The sequence below is a fragment of the Echiichthys vipera genome (genome assembly GCF_963691815.1).
Source record: "Echiichthys vipera genome assembly, chromosome: 2".
Lineage (NCBI taxonomy): Eukaryota > Metazoa > Chordata > Actinopteri > Perciformes > Trachinidae > Echiichthys > Echiichthys vipera.
Window position 1 is genome coordinate 33,034,669 of NC_139827.1, and position 15,643 is coordinate 33,050,311.

At 43.7% G+C, this 15,643-nt stretch overlaps 1 protein-coding gene across 1 annotated transcript in view; it reads left to right on the forward strand.

Annotated features, from left to right (window-relative positions):
* Positions 1-15,276, forward strand: part of zdhhc5a (zDHHC palmitoyltransferase 5a) — a 32,290-nt gene extending 17,014 nt beyond the window's left edge. Inside the window, exons 5-12 of the mRNA XM_083930824.1 lie at positions 141-313; positions 691-793; positions 1,643-1,734; positions 2,016-2,142; positions 2,986-3,094; positions 3,197-3,306; positions 8,598-9,757; positions 13,745-15,276. Coding sequence (XP_083786950.1) covers positions 141-313; positions 691-793; positions 1,643-1,734; positions 2,016-2,142; positions 2,986-3,094; positions 3,197-3,306; positions 8,598-9,757; positions 13,745-13,979 — 2,109 coding nt within the window. The 3' untranslated portion in view covers positions 13,980-15,276. The remainder of the gene's footprint in view (positions 1-140; positions 314-690; positions 794-1,642; positions 1,735-2,015; positions 2,143-2,985; positions 3,095-3,196; positions 3,307-8,597; positions 9,758-13,744) is intronic.
* Positions 15,277-15,643: the final 367 nt, after the last annotated feature.

Sequence of the window (15,643 nt, forward strand, 5' to 3'; positions counted from 1 at the left end):
CCTTAGACTCCGCCCACTCCACAGAGCTGACTGATTCTCCTGGCATCGTGACCTGAAACTGCAGTTTCTCTGTTAAAATACCATACCAGACAAATCCTGCTTATTTCTTACCACAGTGTCTTTTAACCCTCATGATACAGGACTTCGACCACCACTGTCCTTGGGTGAACAACTGCATCGGCAGGAGAAACTACCGTTACTTCTTCCTCTTCCTCCTGTCTCTGACAGCTCACATCATGGCTGTGTTTGGCTTCGGCCTGCTCTTTATCCTCTACCATCGGCAGAACATCGACCGCCTGCACGCCATCGTCACGTATCCTTTAAGGATCTTTCACATGTATTTTTGTCCTATCCACATTGATATTGACAGCACTGTCCGGTTATAGTGTCGACTTCAACAATGGTTCGTGCAGCAGTCTGAGAAGTAATGAAACTAACCAGCTTATCAGATTTTGGAAGCACATTGTTTTATCCTGATGAGGTGTCACTGTCAGGCTGTCAGCATTGGAAGAACTCCGATTTCCATGATGAATTCTATGTCTTAACACCACCAGGCTGTCCCTTTATACAAAAGAAATATCCAAATCAAATGGACATATTGCCATGGAATCTATCCGTATTCTCCGTGGACGCCTTCTGCCTGTTTAATCTGCTCTTTAAAGATATTCCTTAACCCCCCTGTGCTCGCAGGCTGGCTGTAATGTGTGTTGCAGGCCTGTTCTTCATCCCTGTTGCTGGACTCACTGGTTTCCACATAGTGCTTGTAGCCAGAGGCAGGACTACCAATGAACAGGTGGGAAACTCAGTGTTTCAGTACGTGTGCACCAGTGACAAAGTCAAGTAATTGACTCCCAGAAGTCCTGTAGTTTTCGAAAGGGCGCACTCGTACTGTGCCCCGTGCTTTAGGGTGATTGTCCCCCCTCCCTCTTTCCCAGCGGCCCAGACCCGCTTGCACTCACATTACTTAAAATGATCTAGGCTGTGGCTCGAATGCATATTGCTTATACGCCATTACCCTTTCGGAGATTTAGTTTTGTCTGACTGTTTTTGAACATTTCATCTGACCAAATATACAGTAAACACCCCACCTCTGCATCAAACCACCGCAAACTGTTTGGCGACACCGACAACAGAGGAGTATAAACAGACATCAGGACCGCCGTCAATGCTCTCGCCCGTTCATGTGCATCCATGCTTTACAAAAGCTCACCTCTCTCAACCGGGCCACGGCCGGCAAGCATGCCAGATCTGGGGGCGGTACGGTTGCACTCACACTGGTCAAAGGAACCAGACTTTAGCCGTGAAGCTAGCTTGGGCACGGTACGGATAGACAGTGTGAGTGCGCCCTAAATGAACAGCAGGACGGATGAAAAAAATGATGGGGACATGACTCCTTTGCACAATTTTACAATTTGACATGAGGCGCCATTTCACATTTTTAACACAGTTGCTAATCCGACTGGGTGCACACATGTTCTCTGTGCAGCTATTTTCTCTGCCAAGGAAGCCCCACATAGAGGACTCTGGAACCAAGAGCAATTAGAAAATACCATTTGAAAACTACAGGGCTCTACATCCTTTTTATCCCTCCACCCTCTCATCTTTTGAATGCCTCTTTTGATGTCTCTCTTTCTTTCTCCAGGTAACGGGGAAGTTCAGAGGAGGTGTTAACCCTTTCACCAATGGCTGTTGGAAGAATGTCTCTCATGTCCTCTGCAGCTCACAGGCACCCAGGTGCTTTTTAAAATATGCATTTTTAACTACTACTACTACTCTTTCTGGTCAGCTGTTCATAAGCATGACATTGTCTTACAAAGGCATGTCTCCACCCAAAAGCCACCAACATATGCCGCTCAACAAAATAACATTTACAAGTCTTTGATATTTGAAGCTCAGAGGATAACTATCATATTTCAGTACTCATTTAGTGTGTCACTGTATTCAAAGTAAAGCTCGTAACAACAGTGTACTTGTCTTTTTGATGTGGACACTGACTGTCTCTGTGCTCTCTGCAGGTATCTGGGCAGAAAGAAGTGTGTGCAGAGTGTGTGCGTGCAGCCTCCCTTCCTGCGGCCACAGCTGACAGAGGCCCAGCTGGCTGCAAAAATCCTGGATAACGGCATCCAGGGAGACCTGCACCGGGTAAGAGCAGCAGGATGGGTGCTCATAGTGCCATAGATACTGCAGTGTGATCATTGCTCTGTTTGAGTTTTCATTCTTTTTTTTTAATAATAACATTTTAATATTTTGACAATGTCATCATCATTCCTTTGCAGGCCTGAGTTTGACAAGATAAAAAGATGGATATTATAGATATAAGTGAAATAATAATTAAAGCTGCAGTTGGCAAGTCTGGCAGATCGAGTTTGATCACATTTTTAAGGTTTCATGTTACTTGCACATAAGTTGACGTTGGGAATCATACGAGCCACCTTAAATCAAACTACAGTTATTCCGTATTTCTCACTTGGAGAAAGAGCGGCGTGCTGTAACACTGATCAGCTGATCACCGCGATCTAAACCCATTTAGAGTGATACGTCACATCTAGAGTCTCCTAAATCCCCCTGGGGCCTTTTTTTGTAACGGAAACACGGCGAGTGAGCGTCCATTTAAGAGGGCGTGGCCTGAAACTTTCCGAGTGGCCACATTTTACCCTAAAGGAAACACACCTAATGTTCACTGGAACTCTACCGGATGAAGAGCCTTCTTCTGAAAGAGAAGGGACTCTCTCATTTGGGGTGTTGATGGTGGTGGAGAGCACTGTATAACACCCATAGGTGTTCAATTGGGTTGAGATCAGGTGACTGTGAGGGCCATAACATATAATCACATAATTTTCATGTATGGAAGTGTCTGTATTTATTATGTTTCTCCACTCTCCTTCCCTGCTCTGTACATAATTCATCATACATGAAGTGATAACAAGACGTATATTTCAGTCAACTGCATGTGTTTGTTTGACTTCCTATCCCTTTTCTATCCAGTCCAAGTCCAGTCTGGAGATGATGGAGAGCCAGTCATGTGACGCAGAGCCTCCTCCTCCTCCAAAACCTGAACTCCGCTACCCGGGAATCACCAGAGGAAACACCGAGGGTAATCTTACTTCCTGCTTCACCAACCATCTACAACTGTAGAAATGAAACAATTATTTGATTCTATTCCTTTTTTACTCTTTGTCTTCTAACCTCCCTGCAGAGTGCAGTCTGCTGAACAAAGCCCCTCCCACCCCCACCATGTACAAATACAGGCCAACCTACAGCCCCGGCAAGAACCACACAGCGCTCACACACGCTTACGCCAACCAGGTAACACACCCATAAACACACAGGACAGGCAGAGAGAGAGACCGCCTCTCGTGAGCTATTGCTTAAATAATGTGATTTAAAAACTGAATGCGGCCCATTTATGTTTGTCAGCACATGAACCCTGAGGTGAGTATAGTGTCAGTTGCAGCTCGATCTACAGTTCACAATGTAAACGTGTCGTGTTGATTTTTTGCTAGCCTACAGTGACTAGAAAGTTCTGATACCCTTTCGTAATAGTCACTTTTTTTTTTTTACCATCTGAAATGATAATACGAAAGATATATATATATATATATATTTTACCAGCGTGATTAACACACTGATTAGCTTTAACGTCTTTTTTAACCACTAATACTGCTGAAAATAACTGCAAACCTCTGCAGCAGCATGAGAATAGTCCTTACACAGAATTGACTTTGGTAATCCACTGTAATGGACTTACTATGAGAGGAGCTGGTACAGGGGCCAGTAGGTAAGTCTTTAAAACACTCTTTGATAAACTCTGGCTTCACTAACTGCGTTGTTGGTGCTTCGTTTCGAGCAGTATTAGTGGTTAAAAAAGATGTTTTAATGTCTTCACCGTACTGCCCCGAGCTAATCACTGTTAGCCACATTCGACTGTTGGCGACTCTCGGGATATCTCTGTTAATAGTTGTTGCAAGAAAAAAAATGTCTTGATGGCTTATTCGATGAGAGTATTTGCGGAAAAAGACCCCGGGATGATTTTTACGCCGGAATTACACTTTAAGACACACAAGTCGAGGTTTAACTACAGCAGTACTTAAGCTAGTGGGAACAATGTCAGTCTGAAACATTGTTGGTCCCAGAAAACACTTGAACACACGGTGAAAGGAGGCAGAAGTTAGAACAGGTAATCACTCGAGAGGTAAATAAATCCGCGCACACCATTACGAGGATGCGCTAGTGTTGTAGTAAAAAAAGGGACGTGACATTAAAGATAGGACAGAAGAGACACTATAGGAACATTTTGTCCCTGTGATAGAATCAAATCGACAGTAATGGTAAGTAACGACAGTAATACCACTGCAGTGAGTGGGTTGCTCTGCAAACTGAGTGAAACCAAAAGTATCAACAAGAGCCAAGAAGGCTGTACATGGAGGACCATCCGCCTGATTGAGGTGAATGTTAAAATCACTGATAATTAAAACCTCATCAGAGTGAGTAACAATAAGATTAAATTCTCCAAATTCTTCTAAGAATGGGAATAAGGGCCAGGTAGTCTATAGAGTACCACAAGGTCGAGCCCTGGACAAAGCTATTTAAAGTTTGAGATTATTTCATACAAGAGCCCCAAATTAGTTGAATTTAATATCACAATTAAATAAATTTAAAAAAAAATTTAAAGCTACACCCTATGGCTAAACCTCATGTTTCACATAAACCATCAGGCCATGTTGAAAAAACAAGTCAATTATCAGGCTTTGTTGACAGTCAGTGTGTTTACATGAAGTTTAAATACCCCGATTATTTTCGGGTTAAGGGAGTTCTCATACCCCGGGTAACAGACCTAGAGAACTCCGTTAGTAACCGGAGTATTCATGCATCTTACCTGGAGTAATATCGGGTTTTTGGTTCCGCACATGTGCCGGGGGTTATAACTCCCCCCTTCTCCACTCCGCGGTGGTGGTTTCTGAACCGGGAATAGAATAAACCAGGAAGCAATAGCGCTCAAAACAACGGGAAAAAAACAACAATCACTATTACCAAGAAGACCAGTTTTTGTCGTAATTCTGTCCAAAAGTCGTCCTTTCCCCCCCCCCCCGCTTGTGATTGTGACAAAGGTTGAGCCGTATTCAGTCCAGCTGTATGTTGGCGGAGTGCCACCTTGTGTCCCGCAGGTGAAGTTACTCCCGTCATTTTCCCATTCAACCCTCTCTCATGTATACGAGGGGAACTTAAATAATCAGATTTTTCCCTTACCCGGGGTAAGGCCATTTACGGATTACTTATGTGCATTTAAACGCACCGAATGATCTGATGTTTAGAAAACCTTTTTAGGTCGCAGCCTCCATCGGTAGAGCTGGCATTAGATGAGGTAGTCATTTGAACAAGATGCCATATCTTTTTATTATTGGAGAATATTCGTGGTGATAAAACTATGATTTCATATGTTTTATTTTTTAAGACTTTACTAGGATGATATCTTTTTTGCAGGTCACGTATTTTGGGAAAGAGAAATTGTGAGTAATACAGCGAGGGGAGTCAGTCCTCACTGGACATATTAACTTAAGCTAGTGGACTCCTAAACCTAGCAGTGATGCATTAGAATAAAAACCCCAGCCATACACTCATATTTAAAGAGTGCGTGGTGTGTATGTGTGCGTTTCTGAGCAAAAAAGCTTTTTTTCCCCCGTTTGTCCCAGCCTCTGCTTCTTTTCTCTCTTTGAGTTCAATCTAATGCATCTCCTTTTTTGTTTGTGCTTTTCCTTTTGATTTCCTGTCGGTCATCTGGGTTTGGTTTCTCAGTGGCTTTCTGTTGATCAGTATCAGTAAGTGATTATTCTGAAAGCCTTTTTCCTCTCTCATCCTCACTTTGTTTCTCGCCCCTTTCTGTTTGCTCTGGACATGGGTGAAATACTGTGTGATGACTACATTCATCTGTCTCGCCATTACTGTTTGTAGCACGAGGCTGATAAAGATAGCATTTTAGTGTTTACATCTAAGGACTGTACATCTGGAGTTAATAAAGATGAGTTAGTTCGACTCAGTATTTGTACTCATGTCTGATCCGTATCCTCCCACCTGTCAATCCAGCACTGTCAAAATATTGTTTTCCTTCACTTTCATTTCTCCCTGATACAAATGTGTCTCCTGTAGATTCTCCCCAGAGTTTGTCAAAAGAAATGGTTCTTCTGTAGCTTAGTTAAGTCCCCTCTGACATCGACTTTTGATTTCTAAGTTTCTTTTTAAATTCACGAGAGATATTCCGTCTTAATCGCAATGAATGATTTGAGTGACCTCGGTATTCCCCTGCAATCGCTTCTCAAGGGAGTGAAATCTGTACTTGTTGTACAGATGGTTCGTACTAATACGATGCATACATGCAGCTGTTATTCATACACTGTACTGTGGAAATTTGAACATATAATATCTAAAATGGAGAAAGGAAGACTCCGCGCACTTGTCAAATATTTGGCATAAGGCAATCTATTTAGTAGTTCATTGATTCTTTTATAATGACCGCAGTTTAGGGGTGGGCGATATGACGATATTAGACGATCTGCCAAAGCGATCATAGTATCGTCTGTAGGCCACATTCTGTCTATTACTGTTCTATGCTCTGCACAGACGCATCAGGTTTTAAGCAAAATCCCACTATTGTGGCGAACTACAGGCAGTGATGAGGATTTCTCATCCTATCCTGTTTGATTCAGAGAGTAGCGGGAAGTCATGGCTGAAAATATAAACAGAATAGAGGAGTTACATCACACTAACCGCACTAACGGCACGAGTGGCAGATACGTTCCATCGATGTCGGCCAACACTTATTCATAGAGTTTGTGAGAACTAAAATATGCCAGCGAACTACTTATGTGCTTTACAAGGAGCGAGCGCCGAGCGTGACTTCACACAGGTCGCCTTCTGCCCAAACCTGCCGCACACACACACACACACACACACACACACACACACACACACACACACACACACACACACACACACTGCAGTGAGAGTAATTTCCTCTGAGCTTCTTCTGAATTGACCTGTTTTGGCCTGTTAAGCTTCAACACATTTATTTAGGATTCGTAGTGAAAGTAGGAGGTCAAGTTTAGATAATTCAACATTTCAACTTCATGATCAGCTGTTCTCTGTCCATGTCCATGGCACTTTCAACATGCGCGACAGGAATAAAATAGAAATCGGGTATAGTGTGCTGAGAGTGAAACGGCAAGTCCAGTCACACCACAGACAGCAGAGGCAGCAGGCAGCTTTAGGTAGCTTTTGTTAAATGTTCATTGTATTTAGAACGGATTCAAATCTGTTCAGAAAGGTTCTTTGGCCTAAATGCTCTGTTATATATTTTCTCTTTTAGGGTTGTATTTTTACATAGGGAAATACTTTGGTTGCACTGTTCAGTAACTTGCAAAATAATTAAAAATCAATGTAGAAAAAATGTGATAAAATCAGGGTTTCACTGTAAAAAAAATCATAATAGGATATTTTTTTGTCATATCGCCCACCCCTACCACAGATAACAGCTGTGTTCCCATGTCAGTGTGACACTTGTTACATAGTGGCAAAAAAGTGACAAATAAAGCAGCATGTTCAGCAGCAGGTAAGATGTGAAATCAGAGCTTTAGTGGTGACCTTTCATTGACTTTTGTTTTTAATCCAGCCACTACATGCCGTAACAAATCTGGGTTTCTCAGTCTGTGTTGTTCACAGTGCTGTTGGCACTTGTGGTATTTAGTTTGGTTAAGTGCAGCACAGAGCTGTTGATTTAGCTCAACAGAAGATGCATGCGGGTGGACTTGAAATGAAGGAGGCAAAGGGAAAAAAATGCCAAAAGAAACCTCACAATTGCCCCTAAAAAACGTGGCCGAAGGGCAAAAATTGACCCTGTTTTGAAGAAAATATACAGTATATTTACCAGTTTAGCCAATTGTCCTAATCATTTAAATTCCATGTATTAAATTTCCATTTCTGCCTCTAACACAAACAGCACTGTTTCGTATAAATGCACTGATTATACCAATAATCTGTTTTTTATTCACTCATGGTGATGATCTCCACAGATTAAAGGTTTCCCCAAAACACAGGTTAAATGGCTACAGGAAGTCATCTGATTGCTCAAAGCTTGACCTCATCCGGCCGTTAAGTCGTGACGTAACGTCTTTTCAAAATATGATATTTAGGTCCAAGCTTTGTATTTCTCCAACCTGTGTTCCCCGCTGTTTGAACAGATGTGATTTTTTTTTAAAAACAACGTAATTGTCGTTTTACCTCTTTCTTATTGATGAAAAAGGTGTGTAACTGACGAAAGAGGTGATGTAATTGTTCACATGTTCGGCCGTTGTGTCTGTTTTGAAAGGGTGTTAGGTCAGACTGAAAAGCCGGATAGTCAGATATTTGCATTAGACCAAAGTGTGCACAGCCTCCCCCTCTCCATGGTCCTCCTTCACCATAGCATTGTGTGTAGATATTATCTATATCATTGGAGGGGGTTCATTGGTAAACTTTCACGGAGCTCTCTACTCTTATTTGCTCAGCTTCTTGTTGTTTCTTTTCCCTCCTGCTGCCCCCTCTCTCCTTCACCTTCCCTCCTCCAGTTAAGTCGAGGGGAGAGTGTTGGCAGTGCCAGGGACTCCTCCTCCTCCACCTCCTCCCTCCTCCAGGCCAGCCAGCAGCCTGGTTTCCGCTCCCAGCCCAGCCTGGACCGGAGGGACACTTCATCTGACAGAGTGGTGGGAGGGGGAGCGGGAGGGGGAGGGGGGGGAGGAGGAGGAGGGGAGAGGCGGGAGGGGAGAAGAGACGTGGGGGGAGGGGGCATCCCTGGCTACTCCCTTGGTGGACGCTCGTACCCCTCCTTCTCCGACACCACGGTCCTATCCGGAGTAGGGTCGCGATCTTCCAGCTCCACGCACACCTCAGCAGGCGCCGTCCACGTCTCCGAGGCAACCACCACCTCAGCCAGCTTCAAGAGCTTAGCCAATCAGACACCCCCGCCTCACCACCCGTCTCGCAACGAGAGCCTGTCATACGACAGCTTACTGGCAGGTGGCAACGAAGGGGTGGTGGTGGCGGGTTCAGCAGCCCCTGAGGTTTCCTCTGGGAGACCCTGCACGCCAGCAGCAGGCGGCTTCAACTCTCCCTTCCTGTCGTCGCAGCAAAGAGATGCTGAGATGCTCTCCCAGTCCTCCCAGTCGCCCCATCACTACCACCACTCCTCCCACCACCACCACCACTCCTTCCTCCATCGCTCCTCCTCCTCCACGTCCTCCTCCCCGCCGCCTCCTCCAGAGAGGGAGTGCCTGCCGGGCGAGCCCCACCCTGGGGCTCACCCGCTGCCCGCCAATCACGCCACGGCTCCCCCCTCCTCTTCTGCCCCACCTCCCCCACACCACCGTCACCACCACCATCACCACCACCACCACGCCCATCATCACCACCACCACTCCTCCTCCTCATCCTCTACCTCCCGCCCTCCCCGCTTCGCCGCCCCTCATGCACCGCCCCACCACGCTTATCCCTACCGCACCCGCTCCACCGACACCCCTCTGGGATCCTCCTCCACCTCCACAACTCACCCTCCACGCTCGCCGCACCCCCCACCTCTGGGCAAGTCGCTCTCTTACTCCAGCGCCGCCGCCGCCGAAATGCAGTACCGGCTGGTCCGAAAGGCTTCTGCATCAGCCGGAGCGAACGCGGCAGGAGTAGGAGGAGCTGGTGGAGGGATGGGAGGAGGAGGAGGAGGATTACAAGCGCCAAAGTGAGTATGAAATTCGCCTTTGTCAGGACCATTGGTTTGCTGTTAACCCTGCAAAAATCCACCTGCCCGCCTGAAAACCTGACCACCTGATTGACTGCTCCTCCTGCTCCTCCTCCTCCTCCTCTTCCCTTCTCTCCTCCTCTTCCTCCTGCCAGATTTCCTGTGAGTTCTTCTTCCTTCTTCTCCCTTTGCTTGTCTTCCATTTGTCTGTGACGTTTCTCACTGTTCCATGTTTGATGCTGTGATCTGCCTGTTTGTTCTTGTTCTCTACATTATTATTCTAATTATTCTGAACACCTTCTGTTAGGTCAGTACATCAGCCATTTATACGCACTACGTGAAATTAGAGCTGCAAAGATGAAGTGATGAGTTGTCAACTAGAAAGTTAATCTTGAATCGATCTATTTTGATATTCCTGTTGACTCGTTTTTTGAGAAGAAAAAGTCTCTAGGGGCAGCTAGTTAAATGTGAATATTTTCTGGTTTCTTTCCTCCTCTGTGACAGTAAACTGAATATCTGTGAGTTGTGGACAAATTTGTGGAAGTCATCTGGGGCTTTGGGGAACACTGATCCATATTTTTCAGACCAAACAGCTGATCGATGAATGGAGAAAGCTGTGTGATAGGAACAAGGGTCGAGAAGGGAAAGGGTTTATGTTGTCATACTCAGCCAGCTATTTTAATGGTTGAATATGTATAATCTTTATATAAAGCTATATTAAAATAATAATACACCCATGGGGCGTTTTGAAGGGTACAGAATTAATATTTAAAAAATATAGACTTTGACGGGTTTGACAATGACTTTCTGTCCCGTTGTGTTTCCATTGTAGCAGCCAATAGTGTTGGGCGTTGCTGGTTGCCAGGGTTGACTGTTGTTGCTACAGAAACAAGAATCATTTTGAGTTGAGAGCTAGCTAATGGATTACACAGCACTCACAGAAAGAAAAAGAAAGAAAGAAAGAAAGAAAGAAAGAAAGAAAGAGAAATATGTAAAATGAATGGATTAATCCAAATGAGTGGTTCCCCTGTTTGATTCATCACTGACATGGAGCAGGCTGATCACTGACACACTGCAACAAACCTGGCAACCCGACTGCTGGAATTCTTTTTTGTTGTTGCGACTACGATCTCGAGACACTAGATGGAGGAGTTCTGCTCATTCTACATATTCAACCTTTAATATTAGAATAAAGGCAACAATTTATGCAGTAAAAGTGCAAAGTAGCAGTTACAGTAGTAAATATTCACGTCTACATTCGAATCAAAGATGTAACAATAAAAAGAGGTAACTATATGTAATCATATGACACGAGAAGAGATGATGATACTAGGGAAAGACAATGTTCTTTGTTGTGTCCGAGCACAAATGCATGGAACTTTGTGTGTTTGGTCCAGGAATGATCAACAGTAACAGATCCAACATGTTTGCTTTGTAGTCAGGTCAGTTCTTCTGCAGCAGTTCTAGTGAAGCACAGGTGAACTTTAGCATGTTTCATCTTGTGACATGTTGGCATGCGTGTTTTTGTCATTGTTGCTTTTCCATCCTGCTCACTGTGCTCAACTGCATGGCTGTAGTTTGACTGCTGCGGCTCTCTGACCGCAGGAATGTCTCGTCGTGTAACATGAACCGGGCCGTGTAGAGTTTGAATATGGCATGTATTCTAGTTCACAGATGAACCAACTGTTAAAGGTAAAACTGTCTGCTCATTTCTGCATCATGGTCAAAATAATTTGATACATTTGAGCCTTCACACTGAGATACAAGTGTTTTCACCATTAGCATTACACGACAACTTCTGCAGTACAGAGAAAAGCAAAGCCATTACATTTCTGATCAAATATAATATAGTCATATAAAATCCATGCTGTCCAAATAGCAGGTGATATTTGTGGTGTGAATATAAGCTGAAAAAAAGGATGCTGTTGACTGTTGTGCAAGGGCACCGTCACTGGATCAGGGGCTTAGCTCCGCCCAAGACAACTGGGATTGGTTTAGAGAAATACAAACAGCGTTCTTACCCCTATCCCAGAATGATAACTGATGCAGCCATACCATACTCCAACGCAGAGGATTTTGGCATGCTTTCAAAAGCTAAACTACCAAATCCATCTGCTAACAGCTGATCAGTCAGACAGTCCCAAACACTTCATCAAAGTCTTTTTCAACTCTTGCATACATCAAATAAGCCATCGTTTTTTCGTATATAAACTATTAATGGAGAAATCTCGGAGAGTCGCTAACAGTCACTAACAGTGATTAGCTCGGGGCAGTACGGTGAAGGCATTAAAACGTCTTTTTTAACCACTAATACTGCTCAAAATAACAGCAAACCTCTGCAGCAGCATTAGAAGATAACAAAGCAGCAATAGTGTAGTTAGTGAAGCCAGAGTTTATTAAAAGAGTGTTTTAAAGACTTACCTACTGGCCCCTGTGCTAGCTCCTCTCATAGTAAAGTCCATTACAGTGGATTACCAAAGTCAATCCCAAAGGAAGGAGCCCATTGGTGCTTTGTTTTCTGTGTAGGGACTCTTCTCATGCTGCTGCAGAGGTTTGCTGTTATTTTCAGCAGCATTAGTGGTTAAAAAAGACCTTTGAATGCCTTCACCGTGCTGCCCCGAGCTAATCACTGTTAGCTACGTCCGGCTGTTAGCGACTCTACCAGAGTTCTCTGTTTATCGTTGATACATTGATATAAAAACTGTCGTTGATACATTGATATAAAAACTGTAAGTGTCGAAAAAAAGACTATGGGAGGATTTTACACAGGAATAAAACTCCATTAAAAAGTGTGACATGCACATCCCATAATAATGGGACTAATGCTTCATTAATCTTATCAGGAGTTATTGTTTTATACACCTGAAAAATGCTAAAAGAAATATGATTCAATAATAATAACTATAATAATAAATAAAACTTCATTATTTCACATCATTTGGATAAGAAAGTGAAAACGGGTATTAAATTGCATTCTGTTTGGTAAAAAAATGTAACTTGTTGAACTATTATCAATATTTATATCAGCAGTCGCATAATGTGACCCCCCCCCCCCCCCCCCCCCCCCCCCAAAAAAAAATCTCCTCCCCTCAGTTCATCAGATCAGACGGACTGGCACAGACTAATTGAGGCTATTTATGGAACATCTACCACAATAAAACACAAAAGCCACCTGTTGAACAAAAAGTCTGCTGTCTCAGCAGCAAAAGAATCCCCGATGTTGACTCGTCTTTGGTTCCTATGTAGGTCACATTTCTGCCTTTTTCTCTGTCAACTTAGGTTTTCTTCCAACCTTCTCCGTTAGGGCGAGCAGAGGCTTCTTGCCTGCGGCTGATAGACTAAATGGATATTTTTTTGTTCTTTTTGCTATTAATGTTGTGTAGATAATCGGCTTATAAACGATGTAATAACAATTACCAATCTTCCAAATGGTAGACCATAGCTTTAAACTGCAGAGAGAAATTTGGAAAATGTAACATCCGCCGTGGCAAAAAAGACTAGCTTTCATTTCAAATCAATATTTAGTGTCAGATGTGGGTTTCTTTAGTACGTGGCTGTGTAATAAGCTGAATGATGAGTTCAGAATGGAAGCCTGACAGTGATGCAGGACACAAAGCACTGAGGGCATTTAAATGCAGCATGACCTGCTCAGTCATCACATTTTGATTTCCTCCTGTGGCTCCTGATGGTGATCCAGTCAGTCCAATCAGTGAGTGAGCTGTCAGTCCGCGTGGACACTAACCAGACCAGAGCTCACAGGCAACAGTGTATCGTTTTCCCCTTGGTCCAGACCCAATGAACCTGCACCTGAGGCCATTCCAGACTTGTATTAATGTGTCATGTGCTGCAGGTGAGCCAGCAGCCTGGAAATGAAGTGGTAAAACTCTGATATTTCATGTCATTGAGAGCTCCACGTCTTGTCATGAACTCTGTACTTCCTGTCCTTAACTGTCACACTGATCGTCTTTGTGTTTTTTCTAAAACCAGGGATGAGCTGATCCAGATGAAACATCTGAGTCGGACCAACGGCGGCCAGCCCTTCTCCCCCACCTCCTCCTGCTCCGCCCCTTCCTCTCCCTCTCACCCAGTCAGCGTGTCCGCCCGACCCGGAGCGGCTTATCCCAGCTCGGCACTGATGCAGAGTCCTGCCCACAAGCCTCAGGGAGGCGGGGTGAAGAAGGTGACGGGCGTCGGGGGCACCACCTACGAGATTTCTGTCTGAGCGGCGACCAGCCTACCGCTGCAGGACCAGTGAGACGAGAACGAGATACTGGCGTCTCCCTCTGCCTTTAAGGGACAGATTTGTGTTTTTCATAATCCAACAAACCGCTGAGCGTTTGCAGACACGGACATCCGAGGATGAGTTCACCCGCTCCGTCCAGAACTCACTTCTCATTGGCTGATGGACTGTCCTGCCTCCAGACATCCACCTCAGTGACTCTGCTGGGGAAATGAGACCTGGACTGATGTGAGCCAGGACTATTTTCTGGGATCTCACTCATTCTTGTGGGTTTAATCCTCCACTGTAGCTCAGTAGACAGCACGAGGCGCGGTCAGGCCCGGGTGTTTACATCGTACAAGTTTAGGAGCGCAAGGCGTCGCCACTGCCAGATCTGCAGCCACCACTGAGCTCTGGATCCAGGTTCAATGACCGCAAGGGTGGAATCTGCACTTTGGGACTGAAGCTGCATTTAGCTAAAAGTTGGTGCAGACGTTTAATATTTTACGTTTCACCGTTTTCATGCTCACATTTTGAATATCATTGAACACCAAACCCCATGATGATGATAACAAAGGCGTCCATGCACAGTCTGTGGAACCCTTCCCGTAGACACTAAGCTGAGTGTGAACTAAATGTGTGATCAGTCAGAGCTAGGTCTTAATAATAATAATAAAGTTATGGCCCAGTTGCACTTAAAGCCCCATGCTAACACTGTTAATGGAGACAACATGCATTATGAGGGCATTCATAGTGAATTATAATGCATTAATAATGCATCATGACTGTTTGAGATGTGGCTAATAATGAATCTACTGTAAGTTCCAGTATCTTCTGGATGCTAATGAACTTAGACACTGACTGATTATAATACATTATGAAGACTGTACTCACCTACACACACCGCAACACTCAGCTGCAGTCAGGGCTCATAGTGTGCTTTAATAATCAATAATGCAGTAATTAAGTTATCATTGTGTTCAGTAAAGTGAAGTATATTGACGCATCATAATCTATATCCTAATATTTAATTGTTGGTGGGAAGTGTAATGCATTGCCATTCATTATTTAGTCTTTTTCTAACTTTGAATATATCATACAGGTTTTATATCCATTCCTAAAGTGGCCATGTTTTATTGAACATTACATTTGCTGAATAGTTTAACATTTTGTTACATAATCATCACTCATGATGCAGCAGAGATATGTATACATGTATATGTATGAAAACGCCTTACACTTTTCTTCCCACAACAATGAAGTGTTATGATTAGAGGTGGAAGGGTTCACAAAATCCACTGTTCGGTTCATTTCACGGTTTTTCGGTTCGGTTCGGTTGTTTTTTTCTATTTCTTTTAGATTCTAAAAATACCATGTATCAGATCTGTAGCCTAATAATTAAAAAATAGTTTTTAATCAGATATTCTTAAGGACATGGTCAGGTCATGGACAGGTCATGCAATCATGCAAAACCTGAAATAATGAGGCAGCTTGTTTAGGGATTACTGTAACAATCTTAAATGAAAGTGAAGTGCGTTTTTGAAACAGTAGGAGAGACATTGCTTCATTTACGCGTTTATATATTTAGTTGGCATAAAGGTAAACAAATGTTTGCCTTCTAGGTAAGAATATAAACACTTTTACATTATCAAATCTTTAAAAAAATG